The sequence below is a fragment of the Ananas comosus genome, linkage group 14 (genome assembly GCF_001540865.1).
Source record: "Ananas comosus cultivar F153 linkage group 14, ASM154086v1, whole genome shotgun sequence".
NCBI lineage: Eukaryota > Viridiplantae > Streptophyta > Magnoliopsida > Poales > Bromeliaceae > Ananas > Ananas comosus.
The window spans coordinates 4289791-4306085 of record NC_033634.1 but is presented as its reverse complement, the minus strand read 5'-3'; the positions used below and the strand labels follow the sequence as shown (position 1 = coordinate 4306085).

General features: G+C 36.8%; 2 protein-coding genes across 3 annotated transcripts in view; both read right to left on the bottom strand.

Annotated features, from left to right (window-relative positions):
* On the bottom strand, window positions 4817-11027 carry LOC109720591. 2 transcript variants are annotated; one of them, XM_020247820.1, is made up of 8 exons: window positions 10448-11026; window positions 9510-9590; window positions 8013-8087; window positions 7495-7539; window positions 7289-7378; window positions 7096-7197; window positions 6330-6474; window positions 4817-5316 (listed from the first exon to the last, which is right to left on the bottom strand). In XM_020247820.1, the coding sequence occupies exons 1-7, from the start codon at window positions 10946-10948 to the stop codon at window positions 6334-6336; spliced, it is 1035 nt and encodes a 344-aa protein (XP_020103409.1). In that variant the 5' UTR covers window positions 10949-11026; the 3' UTR covers window positions 4817-5316; window positions 6330-6333. The 2 variants fall into 2 exon arrangements, with proteins under 2 accessions (XP_020103409.1, XP_020103410.1); XM_020247821.1 differs by lacking the exon at window positions 8013-8087 and having other exon boundaries at window positions 10448-11027.
* Window positions 12135-16295, bottom strand: part of LOC109719868 (probable inorganic phosphate transporter 1-3) — a 6964-nt gene continuing 2803 nt past the window's right edge. The window contains exons 2-4 of the mRNA XM_020246699.1: window positions 14612-14830; window positions 13283-13866; window positions 12135-12975 (exon numbers count right to left, since the gene is read on the bottom strand). Of these exons, the coding sequence (XP_020102288.1) occupies window positions 12378-12975; window positions 13283-13866; window positions 14612-14830 (1401 nt within the window). The 3' untranslated portion in view covers window positions 12135-12377. The remainder of the gene's footprint in view (window positions 12976-13282; window positions 13867-14611; window positions 14831-16295) is intronic.

Genomic DNA, 16295 nt, shown 5'->3' with positions numbered 1-16295 from the left:
TCGAACCTGAGTTGATTTTACATTATATAATGTATATAAATATTTAATATTATATTTATATTTATATTTTAAAAATTCAAGTTTAATATAATATTTTATTTTTTTTTTAGATAAAGGTAGCAAGCCACCTGCTTCATTCATTAAGCGAAATGAATTAAGCATACAAGGTGGAAGCAGCTAGGGCCTCCAAATTAGGGGAAAAGAAAATAAAGAAACAGGAACGAAAAAAAGGAAAAAGAAAAAAAGAAAAAAAAAAAAGGAAAGTAGCAAAAGAAAAAGGGGGCGAGTCAAAGAAAATCGATCCAAGATTTTGCAAGAAGTTTGATGCGTTCAAGAGCCCGAGTTGCATTTGGAGACGTCCCTTGGAAGATAATGTTATTCCTTTCAGTCCAGATAACCCACCAAATTGCTGCCAGTAATAACAGGCCTTTAGGTTTCTTCGTCGCGCCATGAAAGTTGGATATAGTAACCCAAAGGTCGCTTACATCACCTGAGTCCGTAGTGAAAACCTCAGGTGTTGCCACTGTGAGAAGAAGGTATCGGAAAAAAATGCAGTGGCAGAAAAGGTGGTCACAACATTCAACGGTGGTGGCACAGAAAACACCCAACCCTAGCAGTGACGAACGAATCAGTCAGTAGTCGGTCTTTGAGGAAGGCCGATTGTGTCGAGGTGATGATAGATGGCAGGGTGAGCGCTAGTCGGTTTGCGAGAACTTTGGAAATGATCTTTTGAACTCCATTGATGAGAAGTCATTAGCCTTGCGTGCTCCTTTAGTTTTGGGGAAAAGGTAGACGCAGGAGTAGTCAGTTGGTCCAGTAAAGAGTTTATTGTCCTGTAAATCTACAAAAATGCTGAAGATGTCCGCTTTGACTATCTCCCAGAACGTTTGGAAGAATATGAGTGGAAAGTTTAAAATATGATAAAGAGAATAATTATTTTGGATTTATATTTTTTGGTTCATATTTCGAATTTTTGGTTGGGTTCAGATGGATATGAATTTTTAAAATCCGTCAGATTTGAGTTCGGATTTGAATTTTTAAAAATTCGCCCTGAATTTGCTCGGTTGTATCCTTGTGCATGAGAATAGGTTAGATATCAAAGTGTTAAAGATTTATGCTATGAGGGATCAAGTAAGAATTTAAGTGAAGTGACATGAGATCATGCCGGAAACTTATTGGCACGGTACGATGCGGTGCGTGCCGGACTGTACCGATATGTGCTGGTCATTAAAAAATACATGTATAATGATATGAAGTATTTATTTCTTTAATAACAAAATATTATAACTATTTGTTATCTATCTTTATCAAATATTTTAAATTTTATTAAAAAAATTACTTACTAATTTAAAAAATAGAGAGTTTTAAGTTGTGTCATCGGTACGGAAGCTGTATCGTATTAATATCTTATTAGTACGATACGATACGAGAGATACGGTCCGTAACGATGAACGCTTAATCTTTTAAAACCACGGCTTTAATTATATAAAAAATTACATTGAATATTAAAATGAAAAATTGTGCAAAGATGGGAGACTAACAGTGCATTTAAACCATTAATTAATTAATCACCTTCTTAAGTACGAGGACATTAATGATTAATCCACCGAGGGGTAGTTCCGGTAATTGAACCACGGCGCCTCGTGAATCACGCCCACAAACGCGGGAGGGGTGGGGCCCACCAAGAAAAGGACAAACACGGGCGCGCGTGACAGGTGGACACGTGGCGAGAAATGGCGGGTGCGGGGGTTTTCGAAAATTTGAAATTTTTTTTAAAAAAAATAAAGTTTCGAGCCCGAGCCGAGTTTCGTCTTTCTTTCCGACATTGCCCTTCGCGTCGTCCGCTCAATGATGTTGGTTTTTGCGACTTTTGTTTGTAATTAGAGAGGGGTGGTGAGGGTATTATGGTAAAGGTGAAGCATGGGGAACACCAACCCGGCGGGAAAGAAGATAATTGGCTACGAGAAAGACAATGGCGGGGCCCACGAAATGGACGAATCACGTGACTAACCCGCTGCGTTGCCGCAATTTATCTATTAACCCGTATGAATACCTAATATTTGTTGACACGTGGCAAATTCTTCTTCACTCTTATTAGTATGTATTTTTTTTTTTTTTTTTTTCGTTCACCAAATCTTCAATATGTATTTTAACGGTACCATTAACCAACTTTTTAATTAGTGCATTTAAATCGTCCACTATCATCGATAATTTTATTATTTCTATCTACAATTATTCATCATGAACCTTTCTCTTTCCTCTTTCTCCATTATACTTTCAATTAATACAAACAGTCTCACTACCAAACTTCCAATTAGCATATTTAAATTGTCTCACTATCATCTATAATCCTAACATCTCTATCTCCAATTATTCATCATGACCTTTTTTCTTTTCTCCGCCGAACTTTTAATTCTTTATTTTTAATTTATTCATCAATTCTCTATTTTTCATATTTTACTATACACCATTGCCTCCTTCCCTCNTCTCTCTCTCTCTCTCTCTCTCTCTTCTCTAATGCACCCTTCTCCCCTCCACCGCAGTCGGAGGGATTGTCGTCGCCGTCACTACCACCATCGCCGAAGAAGGCATCTTCAGGCCCATATTCGCCGCCAACAGTGAGAGATCTTTGATGAATGTACCAAGTAAAATACACAAAAGAATGTTTAATATATTTTTATTACTGATTACTACTACGGTTTCTACCTCCTACAAAGCATGAGCCCTCTCACTAGTTTCACATGAAACCAAAATATTTTATTGATTTTCAAGAACATTTTCAAATATTTTAAAAATTTTAAAATTTAATAATAAGATTTGAAGTTTGGAAAAATATTCTGAAAATAGAGCAATAAATTTAAAATTTTTGAATAATAATTAAGAGCATATGAGAAAAAGTCCCATTAGGATAAATTCTTTTTTAATTGTTTATTTCATCTGTGATAAACTTCCAGTTGAAGCGAATTTTTTAGATGAGCTAGCATTTAGAGATTTCTTCTAATAATTATTTTAATAACTGTACAACTTAAGATTTTTTTAAAATTTTTTTGCAACTTGTTTGACCGTAAATAAATGACCTAAAAGTTGATTTTCCTATCATTAATATTTTATTATTTTCTTCTTGGCTCTTTGTTTTTTCTTACTTGACTTAGATTATCATATTTTGAGGAATTTGAGTTTCGACTAATGATAAAATTTCAATGAACCACTTAACGAGTAAAATTTTACCGTCAAAAACTACTTCACCACTCTCAACTTTTGATGAAATAAACACACTCTTGGTAGACCAGCGCAACCTTTATATTTATTACCCAAAAATTTAAGTGATAAAATTTTTTTTTAATTTTTTTATTACTTGTATATTCATTTGTCAAATAGTTATCACCAGTAAAGTTTTTTAGGAATATAACTTGAAGAGCAAATGAATATTTTTATAGGATTAATGTCTAGATTTAATATTAGACTAACATAACTTAACTCGAAAGATATATTGAAAAAACTTCGAATTTTAAAAGAATAAATTTCATCACTTAAATTTTTTAGAGATAAATATAAAAGTTAGGTACTTTAAAGCAAGGAGTATATAGGCAATTACTGTAATAGTAACTTATTAATCCTTTGTTGTACTAGGAAGATTAAACTAGTAAATTATAATAGATTAATTCTACGCTACTTTCATGAGGCAGATGTTTTATACTAGAGAGTCCGACTGAGATATTAGCGATAGCACGAAACATTTAGTGCTATCAAATTTTCTGCCGTTAGATTTACCTCTTTTATCATTTTTATCCGTTCAATTATTCTATTCAGCTAACCATCCACTCAACCCTAGAAGCTCAAATCATTTTAACCGCACATTTTTTAATCCAAAAATAGAAAACTTAATAGCACCAAGTCATTGATACTATTAATAAAATTGTTCTTCTTTTCCAATTTTAGGCATGCCCATCAACTTCAATAACTCAAATAAATAAAAATCTAATGCGGCATTAAATTAAGGCACAGTTTGAAACCGCAGAGAAAATGCACTACATATGACAAAAATATGCGACTTAAAATATTGTATACGTTTTTGTGAAAATATTATATTGTGCAGGTTGCAACCAATTGGTTATTGATACAACATTTGTGACTACACCGGAAAAAAAAAAAAAAAAAGAAAAAAAAAGTCTGTATATATTTTTATTCCAACTCTTTTTTGACCACCCAGTTTAGATAGCAATGAATACCAAAAAATAAAGAAAAGAAATAAGTTGAATGCTGGGAATTGTAACAATCCGATCCGTTAGTAATAATAACTCATTAGATTTAAACCATCCATCCAAAATACTTAAGCCCAGTAATTATTAATAGAGTGTGGGTCTTATATTCTTAATCAGAATATATTTTTTCTACGATATGGGACTATTAAGGTGCTACAAACTCTCCCTATTAGGGTATTTTAAACTCCGGCCGATCAAACTGATGTGGGACTATTGGGATGTTATAGACGCCCCATTGGGGTGTGTGGCCTTATATTCCTAATCAGAACATATTTTATTTTCTCCAATTTGGAACTATTGGGGTATTATAAACTCTCCCCATTGTAGTGTTTCGGACTACTATTGAAACCGATGTGGAACTATTGGAATGTTATAGACTCTCCTCAGAGGGGTATTATAGATTTTTTCCGTTTAGACTCTAGATCCTGATGTTCTCCTTAGGTTCAAACCTAAATCACAATCATATAGATCAAAATTATCAGACGATATAAGATTTCTAAAGGTAATTCTTGCAGGTTCAAAAAGTGGCTCTCACCGATCCCATGGCATAGCACTTTATCCCGCATGACATTTAACTCTCACACTTTCGACTGATATTCAGGTATAATACAAATTGTTACTAGGGTGCGTGACCTTATATTTCCAATTAGAATCTCTTTTCTATCCGATGTGACTATTATGACATTACAAAAATTCTCATGACACATGATAGGACCTACAGATACAAATCACGGTGTGTTTGTTTATAAGTGAGAGCCCGGGGCTGCAGCGACGAGTTTGTGAAACCGAAGTTCGCAGATGTTTGGAAATGATTGCCATTTAGACTTTGGCGGGTTCCGAACGCGCCAGCAACTTTCCGTACAGCGTGAACTCGCAACATCACGCCCTCCATGAGGGATGTCGAGTTCCTCCGCACATAGAAGGAATTCATTCCCATGCTTCGACGGAGTGTAGTTCGATGTCACCAAAACTCCCCCATTAGCCACAATATTCCATGGCAATTTGCCCCATTGCAGTACCAGTACCTGGTTTGCCCTAGAGCTCCCGGAAAGCACTGGTGCAGAAGTTCAACAAAATACAAATAGCCTTTTTTCATTAAAATAAGACTTAAACAACTCTATGCTGCAGCAGAAGCAGGGGCTCTAAATTGGAGCTACTGCTTCTGAGCCGAAAGTAAAATTTCAGCTTCCTATAACAGTAATTATGGACTTTTCATTTGCAGCTGGTGCGTCTCAGAAAACAACATGAAACTGCTCTCAAACAACATAGGAAGTAAACTTGGCTAGGACTCCATTTGGGATTGCAGAGAAACTATACTGCATAGTTAAAAATCACGATGAAAAAGTACTCCATTTGTCTCCATATGTAATGTCACGTTGCGGTGAATCACAGTAAATCAGTTACGATATATTCTCAGCAGTTCTATCGAGAAACAGAAAAGTATATCCTTATATGCTGTTGTCCCATCTCCTCTTCGCCCAATTGCGTTAGGAGCCCTCAACACCACTTGGACCTCAATACAACTTATTGACCGGTTTAAAATCACAAGCAGCCTATAGACCTTGACCCACTTAAACTTGATGCAGAAAATACCCACTACTTGTTTCAGTATAGCAACTAAACCCACAACTCCTGATTTGCCTAAAAAATAATTCGCTGTTTATCTGATGTTACTAAGTTTGATTTGGTGCAACAACTATCACCTACAGTGTTCAATTCAGTGATAAATAGTCATCAATGGAATAATAAATATTCTAACAATAGAAAATGAGTGAGTTCTTTAGCATCAAATCAAGCTTTATGTATCAGATTGAAGTAAGAAATAGGTTAGAGGATTACGATAATGGATCACATGGTAATAATAAGAAGGAAGTGGACTATAATGATTTTAACCCATTATAAAAGAAGAAAAAAAAAATTCTATTACACAAAATAGATATGCAATTGGATTGAAGCTATTACAAGTACCAATGAAAACAATCAAAACTTAGTAGAGATCAGCACTAACCAGAAATCTTCACTACAAATTTATATACATGAAAAAAAAAATATCTGGAAATTTGGTACCTTGTTAGTAATCCATAGGAAGGTCCCAATCATCATCATCTACATTTCTCATTCTCCTAAACTTGTCCCCGCTACGTCTCCTGAATCTGTAATACTCGCCACTCTGATCTCCATGTCCATGCTTATTTTGAGTGTCCCAGATACCCTACAACATAAGAAGGGTATGCAATTTCTTTAGTACAACAAACAAAAACAACAATTAAAAAAAAAAGAAAATCAAGCTTATCATGATTTTCACATAATTACTCAACATGATTTTCGAAGATTCAACTTCTATATGATTTCTGCAGTCTTACGTTCCTCCTAAAGAGGAGCAACACTTAATGAAAATAATCAACAAGAATTTCCCAGTCCATCAGATGCCTAGTACTCCTACAATCCAAAACTGCTCACAAAGAGAAACAATTTCTTAAAAAGATTAGGAAATATAATATAAACACAATTATTTAAATTCGAGAATTCCCCAAGGAAAAAAAAAAGGAATATATTAAGATCTCTGAGGTTTCCTTTTGCAATCACACCAATTCTGCTCTAAAATGCACTGCATATTTAGAAGCTATCTCCCAGCAATTTAAGCCGTAAAGTGTGAAAGTAACACTAACACTTGATTCGCTTCATAAAGATGGGATCGTATGCCTTATCAAAGTGCTTATTTCTAGCCAAATTCCATCATATTTTGCACTTTTCCAATTTAAGTTATTAAGTGGTAAACATCCTCTAGGGAACTTGTTCTCCACCCTATCCAACAAGATGTTGATATACAAACCTTTGTTATTCTTTGGACTCGAGAAACTGCATCATCATGCACTAAAATGGTGTCATTAAATACTTCAAGGATGTCTTCAACAAACAGGGAGTACGTACTCACCTGCAAAGGAGAAGTATTGTGGCAGAATGTCAAAAGCTAGCATGAGTTAACAAACTCACTTTTATAATAAAGGGCTTTTTTCATCAATTACCAAACTTGCAGGGATGATAGAAAAGCCAAAGGAGTCAAGCTCAAGCGACTCCACAGCCCCTGAATTTATGTTGAAAGTAAAGCCACGAACCTTTTAAGTAGAAAGGAAAATATTTAGGGACTAAAAATAGAAAAAGGAACAAATTTCGTTGGTTCACAAATATTATTGGAAATTTCACGACATATACGTTTGAAAACTAAACTCACCTTACCAACATTTTGCCGACCTGATGTTACAACATTGTATCCTACCTAACAAACAATAAATAGTAAGCATTTCTGATATAATTAAAACTACTAATTGCTTAAAACAAAAAAGATTTTTACATAAATTAGTCTGCAAGATTATCTATTTACGAATATAGCCCAACAAAAACTGAATAATTGTCTACACCCTTCAATAATTTGATTACACATATATCCTTAAACTTAAAAAAGCTCTCCTCTCTTAAAAACCTTTTTGTCATACAAAAGAAACTTCTCCCATGAATTGGGTGACTCCCAAGTCCCAACTTAGGAAGAGAATTCTGTAATAAATTACCCCTTCAAGTTCTATGCATAAAATTTTAATTTCAGAAAGTTTAGAAATGTAAATGGATGATTTTGTAAGGATATATGTAAAAGCCCCTAAATAAAAAGATTAGCCCAAGACATCTTGAGAAATTCAGAACAAATTTTGTTAATAGTAGGCAAAACATTACTCAACTAGAACTAAACCGACATACCAAACTATCTAGGCCGATCATCTTAAGTTCATTTTCTATCACACTCTCATCTTGGACAAGCACAACGTCCCCGACCTGCAAATTTACTATGATAAAAATATTTGGATATGCAAAAGTATATCAAAGTTAATGCAGTAAGAAACCGCTTGATAGATACTACATTATCTCAATATAGCAGACTAGAGAACAACAAAAAGATTAAAAAAGACAAAAGAAAAGAAAAAGAAATTCCACATGCAACAACTATAAGGAAAAAAAAGAACTAGAAAAAGGAAGGGAGAAAAGCATTCGGTGGTGTGGTCATGAGGGAAGAAATTCCAAAACAAGACAACAAATAATGCATTAAGTTGCTCTTATGAGGGAAGAAAATCCAAAACGTAACAACAAATAATGCATTAAGTTGCTCTTATGATTTATGACTTGTTTGGTAGTGTGAAACAACCGTTGTACTCTAAAAGCTTGTACTCTAAAAGCTTAAGCTTTTAGAGTACAACGGTTGTTTCACATGGTATTAGAGCAGGAGGTTCTGAGTTCGAGTCACGCCAGGCTCCTAGCATATTAATTTCCTCCCATTTAATTCAAAGCCCACGTCATGGGCCAACTAAAAAAGTTTCGAGCCCAAACGTGAGGGGGAGTGTTAAAAATAAAAATATATAAACACCGTTCTCTAATAGCTTAAGCTTTTAGAATACAACGGTTGTTTCACAGGTAGATCAACACTGAGTATGACCAGTAGAACTTGGTTTAAATATTACTATAGCCTAAATGCTAAACTAGAAATAAGACGACCAGGAGAAGTAAGATAACTCTCAGAAGAAAGAATGCTATTGCTGAATAGTCAATTAACCAAACAAATGCTCGAGCCAATTAAGTGCTTAAAATGCTAATAAGATATGTTTGCTATTTTTTGACAATTTGACACTCAACCGAAGCTAGCATTAATGAATAGTTGAAAAGGGTGATGCAGGTTCTTTTTCTAAATTTAACCTGTCAGAACCTTTGTTCCCCAGCTCGTAAAGTGTGTCTTGATCAATCAAATTTATTTCACAATAATGAAAGTCCGATCTCTGCTGCATTGCTTGTCGAAATATTTGTCCGCATAAAGTGGTTCAACTTACCAAACTCACCCCTCTGATGTATTTTAATATATCTATACTAGAGCAATTGTAAATCTGTGAGATGTAGGATAAACCAAACTATAAAGCCACCTATCTCGTCATACTTTAAACAATTGTACAATTAATAATAACTCAATACAGGAAGGTAGCAAGTGATCAACAATCCATGGAACAAGATGGTAACTATTCCTTTAGTGTCATAGACAAACTATTCAATCTGAATGATGCACAATTTTAATAGTTAGAAGTGCACTAGGAATGCCACTAGATAAATAAAGAGTCCAAAAAGAGAAATAGAGAGTACAGGAAAAAAAAAAGAAGAGGAAGAGTGGCTACACTATAATTAGTGTAATAAACATATATCTGAAAAAACTTTTACCTGATATATATCCTCAAGAAGGAACTTCTCAATTTCTCCCGAGAGCAAATTTGGCCTCACTTCCACTAAAGCTACAACCCACTGAAGTAAAATGCCAACACAAGAAAAATAAAGTCACCACTTCTGAAAGAGCAGACTATTATTACAACAAAGCATAAAACATGACTACTAGCAGAAGATCAAAATGTTACATATGAAATCCACTAAAGATAATAATAAAATGAAGAGTAAGATATTATAAAATCACCCCTCTTCTATACATGACAATAGAAATCACAAGCCATGCAAGAAGAAGCCTGCTGCGCACCCTTGTGACAAATTTCAAATAGGTTTATATTAAAAAGTTCAGATCTTGATAGCAGCCGAACAAGCAGATAGTGCAGATTCAACTCCGATGTGTATAGACATTATATTTCTCCAATAGAAGGAAATGATGAGTACTGCTACTTGAAAGGCCAAATGACTAGTTTAGTTTTAAAAGCATTATAAGCCAAATCCTGGTATGAATGATCTTGAATAAATGATCACATAGCAAAGAACTGAAATTCCACAGCTATCTCATCAGAAACTTAAAAAGGCCCTTATATAGGGAATAGTGTTGCTCAATGAAGTGTAGATTGATTAGTGTGCTATTAGAAGTACTACACTGAAACCGCCTAAACAGCTCATCTCTGCAGCAAAAATGGAAGAGCTCCTAATCGGAGCTTTTGCTCTCGGATCTCAAAATCAAATTTTTTTACTTCCCGCCACAATAAAAGCTTTAAACTATTCTATTTGCCAAACAATCCGGTAGATGCAGAAGCTCCAAATTCCAGCTTTAGAAATATTAAAAGCTCATTTCATCTCCCTGCCACAGCAAAAGCTTTAGACTTGCTATTTTTAACTAAAGCAGTAGCAAAACATGCACGAGTTGTTAGGCCAATGATTAAGGCAATTACCAATGTCGTATCGACCCAAAGCTGCGAGACGAATCCCAAGCTGCGCGCAGATCGAACGCTGATCACCTGCTTCGCCAGCAAGCTCGATCTCCTCATCATCCCCCTCCTCCCTCCCTTTGCCCTCGAACCCTCCGAATCGGAGGGAACCAACTCCCCCTCCCCCGTCTCCGCCCCCCTCTTCAGCTCGAGGAAATCGAAGCTCGAGGGCGCCACCGATCCAGCCGCTTCCTCGACGGATTCGCCGCTTCCCCGCTCTCGATCCGAGGGTTCGTCACCGCCGCCGCCGCCGCTCTCGGCGCTCGATGGGGCACGCGCGGCGGCGAATTTCGCCCCGGAGATGCGGAGAAACTGGGTAGAAAGGGATGGGCTAGGGTTGATTCGGGGATTGCGTAGGTTGAGATTGGGTGGGGATCGGAGGAGGAGGAGGAGGAGCGGCCTCCGAGCCAGGGTTCGGAAATCGCGCGGCGGCGGCGGCGGCCGCAGTGGCGCGCGGTCGCACATCGCGAAGCTCCGTGCGCACCCCCGGAGCCGACGATGGATATTAAGGCGAAAGTTTAGGCTAAATTACAAAATCCCCCTCAGCATACGACGTTACTTTAACCTGAACCCTCCCGCATTTTATTGCTACTTCAAATGTCAATTACAAACAGAACCCTCTAAAACTTCAAAATATTATTATTCATGTTCCTTTAAATCTAAAAAAATATTATTCTTACCCACATAAATCTACCACAAATATCCTCTAAACTACCAACACTAAAGCTTATCCTAAACCCTTTAATCTTTATATAATATAAGCACATCAAAAACACTTTATAATTTGAATCTATTTTATAAAATGGTACAACTATTAGAGCTTAGAGTTTATGGAAAAGTGTGACTCAACAAAGTTGGACCGCAATTCCCGTTGAATTCGATAATTTTTAAAATCAACGCGACAAAATTTTAAACGGTTATAATCTTTTGTTTGGATGTCGGTTTTCGACATACAATTCCAATTGGATAAATAGTTTTTGAAAGCTGCATATCATATTGTAAAGTTATTCCGTCCGAATTTGAGACTCAAATTCAACTCTTTTGACCTCCACTTTTACATTGTTAAATTATTTTTAAAAATTTTATTTTTTTTATTTGGAATCTAGTTATTTGACTATTTTTGGTTGATTTAAGTTTAGAAATATACCAGATTTGTTATTTTAGCATAGCTATTGTCAATTCAAAATTAATCAAACAGCACATATATATATATTTACATATATATTGAGAGAGATGATCTTCTATTTTCAACTCAAAATTTTTTATCTGCTTTTCTATTATTAATTTTTGTATAAAAATTTCAAAATAAATATTATTTTTTAAAATTTACATATGTACTTTAAATATTCAGATATCACAAAAATAACATTATATATTCCTCTCTCTCTCTCTCTCTCTCTCTCTTGACCCTTTTTCTCGCCCTCCCTCTCTCTCTCCGCTTCCTCCACACCAACTCCTAGTGTGGTGATGCTTCGTCCCCTTCTGCTACCTCACTACCTTCACCACCCTCATCCTCGACCCCGCCTTCAAATCCGGCCGCGCCGCCGCCCTCTCCGCGAACCGACCAATAACACTGCAAAAGCATTTTTATTCTCAAACAAAAGGAAAAAAAAAGAATTTTGCGATATCAATTAATTCAAAAAGAGACAAATAGGGGAAAAAATAACATCAGATGATCAGATTTATGCATGCATGCACGCATGCACGGAGGGTTTTACACTGTGAAAATACACACACAAGACAAGACGAACTTACAATTATATTACTATTACAAATCCCCATATTTTACGATGATATCACAAATCTTCTTAATTATTATTATTATTACGTAATTAAGTTCCACAAATAAATCGTATTAGTTTCTTCCTGAATCACTATTTCTTGATCGATCGAGCTAAACAATCGTCTCCACAACCGAGTTGCTGTAGTCCACGGACGCCGCCGCTGCCGCTGCCTTCTTCTTCTCCTCATCCTCGCCGTTGTTGTTGGTGCCGTTGGCGGCGTAAATCTGGTCGTCGCCGGAGATCTCCTCGAGCGAGCGGCCCCTCGTCTCCGGCACGAGGAAGGTGAAGAGGAAGCCGAGGAAGTTGACGGCGGCCAGCGCGATGAGCACATCGCGGACCTTGCGGCCGTCGCCGCCGACGGTGTAGTTCTGGATCCAGAAGGCGCCGACGACGGCCCCGGCCTTGCCGGCGGCGGCGGAGATGCCGTGGCACGTGGAGCGGAAGCGCGCGGGGAAGAGCTCGGCGGGGACGATGAAGGTGGTGCTGTTGGGGCCGAAGTTGGCGAAGAAGAAGGTCAGGCCGTAGAGCGCCGCGAACTCCCCTGGGTGGCCGCCGCAGAAGCCCGTCTTGGAGGTGGTGCACTGGTAGCCGCGGAGCTTCGTGTACAGCCCGCCCACGATCGCCATGAAGATCGACATCAGCAGGAAGCCGCCCAGCTGGATCACGAACCGCCCGATCCGGTCGATCAGGAACACAGTGAACCAATACCTGTGAATATGTATCTTGTCAGATCGTTGGCGCTAACTATTAATCCCAAAAGCTCAAATTAGTAAAAATACGTAATCAATTCACTTAAAGCATACAAATACAACGTCCACGAATCTCAATTGTAACTCGACCACTTCGAACGTGACTCAGCCTATCTAGCCTCACATCATTTCAAACGTGACTTGGCCTAACCTAGCCTTCCGTCACAGGATAGAATATTGGCCCATTTAAGCCAACATATGTCATATATATTCACATTAAATTTTTTAAGCGTCTTTTCTTGTAGTGTTTAAGTCTGTGCACGTACCCGGGGACGGTGGCGAAGAGGGCAACGAGGAACATGGACTTGGCGACCTCGTAGACCTCCTGGATCGCGTTCATCCGCGACGCCTTCGGGAGTATCCCGGCGGCCGAGTACACGTCCTTTTGCGTCAGGTTCATCGTGTAGAACGCCACGTCGAGCAGGAACCACGTCGTCGTCGTCCCCAGCAGGTGCATGCCGTGCCGCGCCGCAAACTCCTTAGAGAACAATCCGTACGGCTGGTTTTGCCTGTTCCACGACGGCGATGACGATAACGATGACGACTCCACCTGACCCCCCTCCCCCGCGGCGATGTCGGCGTCGAGCACCTTCCGCATGTCGGCTGCCGCCTTTGCGTGGTTGCCCTCGACCAGCGCGGTGAACCGCGCGGTCTCGGGCATCTTCATCCGCCAGTAGTAGGTCGCCGCCGCCGGCACCGCGCCTAGCATGAGCACGATCCGCCACACGAAGTCGCCCTGCCGTTGTGCCGACAGCGTCGGGCTCTGCTGGAACGACGGCGCATCGTACTTTATCAGAAATAGCTTCGAGATGGTCATGGCGACGAGGCCTGCAACGAGAATACCGAATCCCTGTATGTAGGGGTGTGCACAGATCAGATATGAATCACATAGCGGACGAAGAGGATGTAACATGTACACTCACTTTTAGAAGCATTCTCTTAAAGTTTGTATGCATGGATTTTAAAAGAAACCTAGCCTTAAAAGCTACATTTTTTTTTATGAGTACACAAATACAAAACTACCTAGATACCAAATATATTCACATTTGTTTCAATACACACCTAGAACAAACAAATAAGTTAATGAATCTATAGTTTTCTCTCAAAAGAATACATTGCCAAGGCTTTATTTGACAAGGAAATAACCATTTTTTTTAAAATGTTAATTCTATATAATTAGATATATTGGTGAGTAAAATTTTTTTTTTTTTATTATGGTTGTTTAGTTTGCAATTCATCTCAGCAGGATGAGGGCTAGTAATTGCTTTTAAAATAATTTTTTTTTGCCAAACACTTAAATACAAAATAACAACCAATCAAGAATATACACTCCCAAACTGATCTTAAATAAAATTTTGATCTTTAAAAAAGATAAAAAAAATCAACAACGTACAATACAAAACAAAGTCTGAAATTATAGCTCATATTATACTAATATATATATATATATATATATATATATATATATAAAAGGTCCGAACTCATATGTGCATGCATGCATAAAATATTTCTTCGGATTCAGATATAGATCGGATATAAAAAAATAGAAATGAATAAGAAAATTTTAAACCGGTGTATTTTGGCCGACTACCAACCTGCATGGCGAAGACGGCGGCGATGAACCCGCCGCGCGTGCGCTGGTTGGCGTACTCCGACATGATGACGGCGGAGAGGGGGTAGTCGCCGCCGATCCCGAACCCTAGCCAGAAGCGGAAGAAGCAGAGGGTCGCAACGACGGACTGCGGGGTCGAGCCGAGGGAGAGGCCGGAGGCGACGGCGCAGCCCACCATAGTCACTAGTGTGATGCCGTACACCTGAAGTCGCAGTCACAAGTTCGGCGTTCGGATTAAATTCGACATTTATTTAATAAAATTCAGTAATCGACAAAAAAAAAAATTGATATATTTAAATTTTAAACAAATAAAAAAACATTTATGTTTGTAATACTACTTTAAGATAAAAAGGGAAAAAAATCTAAAATAAGAAAATCATGAAAATTTGTTATTTATTTGGCATTGGCATATATACGTACGTACCCATTTGCAATTTATAACTGCATGGTCCAAAATGTAATGACCTTATAAAACTGAATGGCACTACAATAATTTTATTCTATTACATTAATAAAAATTATATTAAAATTAAATTATTGTAAAATTTATTTTATTTTAACAGTTTGTGCCGTTTTAATAATGTAAATTATATTAATTAGTTTTTCATTATTACAAGATTTATAGCAATTATTTACAAAGATTTCTACCTGATCAGTTATTTTATAAATAAATATAATTAATTATAATAATATTTATTATTTAAAAATAATGAATTTCTAGTGGTGGAGATTCAAGCTTCATTTGGGATTGCGGGGAGATTGCGTTACGTACGGTGAGAAAGTATGTTGAAAAAATATGATGTTTGTTTCCGCACGCAATATTGCTTTCCACATATCGCGATGAGTCAGTTACGATATATTTTCTGCGATCCCTCCGGAGAACACAGAAGCATATCCCTATATATGCTTTTTCCTCAACTCCATTTTATCTAATAGCGTTAGATAGGTCTCAATACCAAACTAAGCCTCATATTAATTTGACTTTATTACCATATTAGAAAAAATTAATTTTATTTAAAATAGCTGCAAAATATATTCAATAAATTAATTTAATTTAGGATCCTCTATTCAAATGTCTCAGCATTGAAAATGACTTGATAATGATAGCACACCAACCTATTTCTATACGATGGCTTCCGTGCTATCAAGTTGTTTTCAAATCTAAAACTTTTGAATTGATGATTGACTTTGTGAGATTTGATCTAAAATATTAAAATTATTTAGAAAATAAATTTCGTAATTTTTTTATATTAATTGCCTAGTAATAAAAAAATACTCAAAATTAAAGGATGAAAATAAAAACCTTATAAAAAGTAATGATATGACACTAAAATGGAAGAATTTTTTATTAAAATTTCACATATTTTGGATATTTTTATACCATTAAACTTATAAACAACTCACCACAATCATTAAAATAATTGATTTTATACTCATTGGAGCACAAGGTGAATTATACCCAAATATCACAAAATTTATTTCTAAATATTTCAAATATTCTAGATCCAGTTTAACAAAATCGATCATCGATTCTAAAGTTCTGGCATCGAAAACAACTTGAAAATGTATACAAAAGTCTACGTACTTTCGAAAGCATAGTAAAGTAGATGATATATGTATAAATATATTTTTAAGAAGGGATAATCATTTTTATACCTCTCAAAACT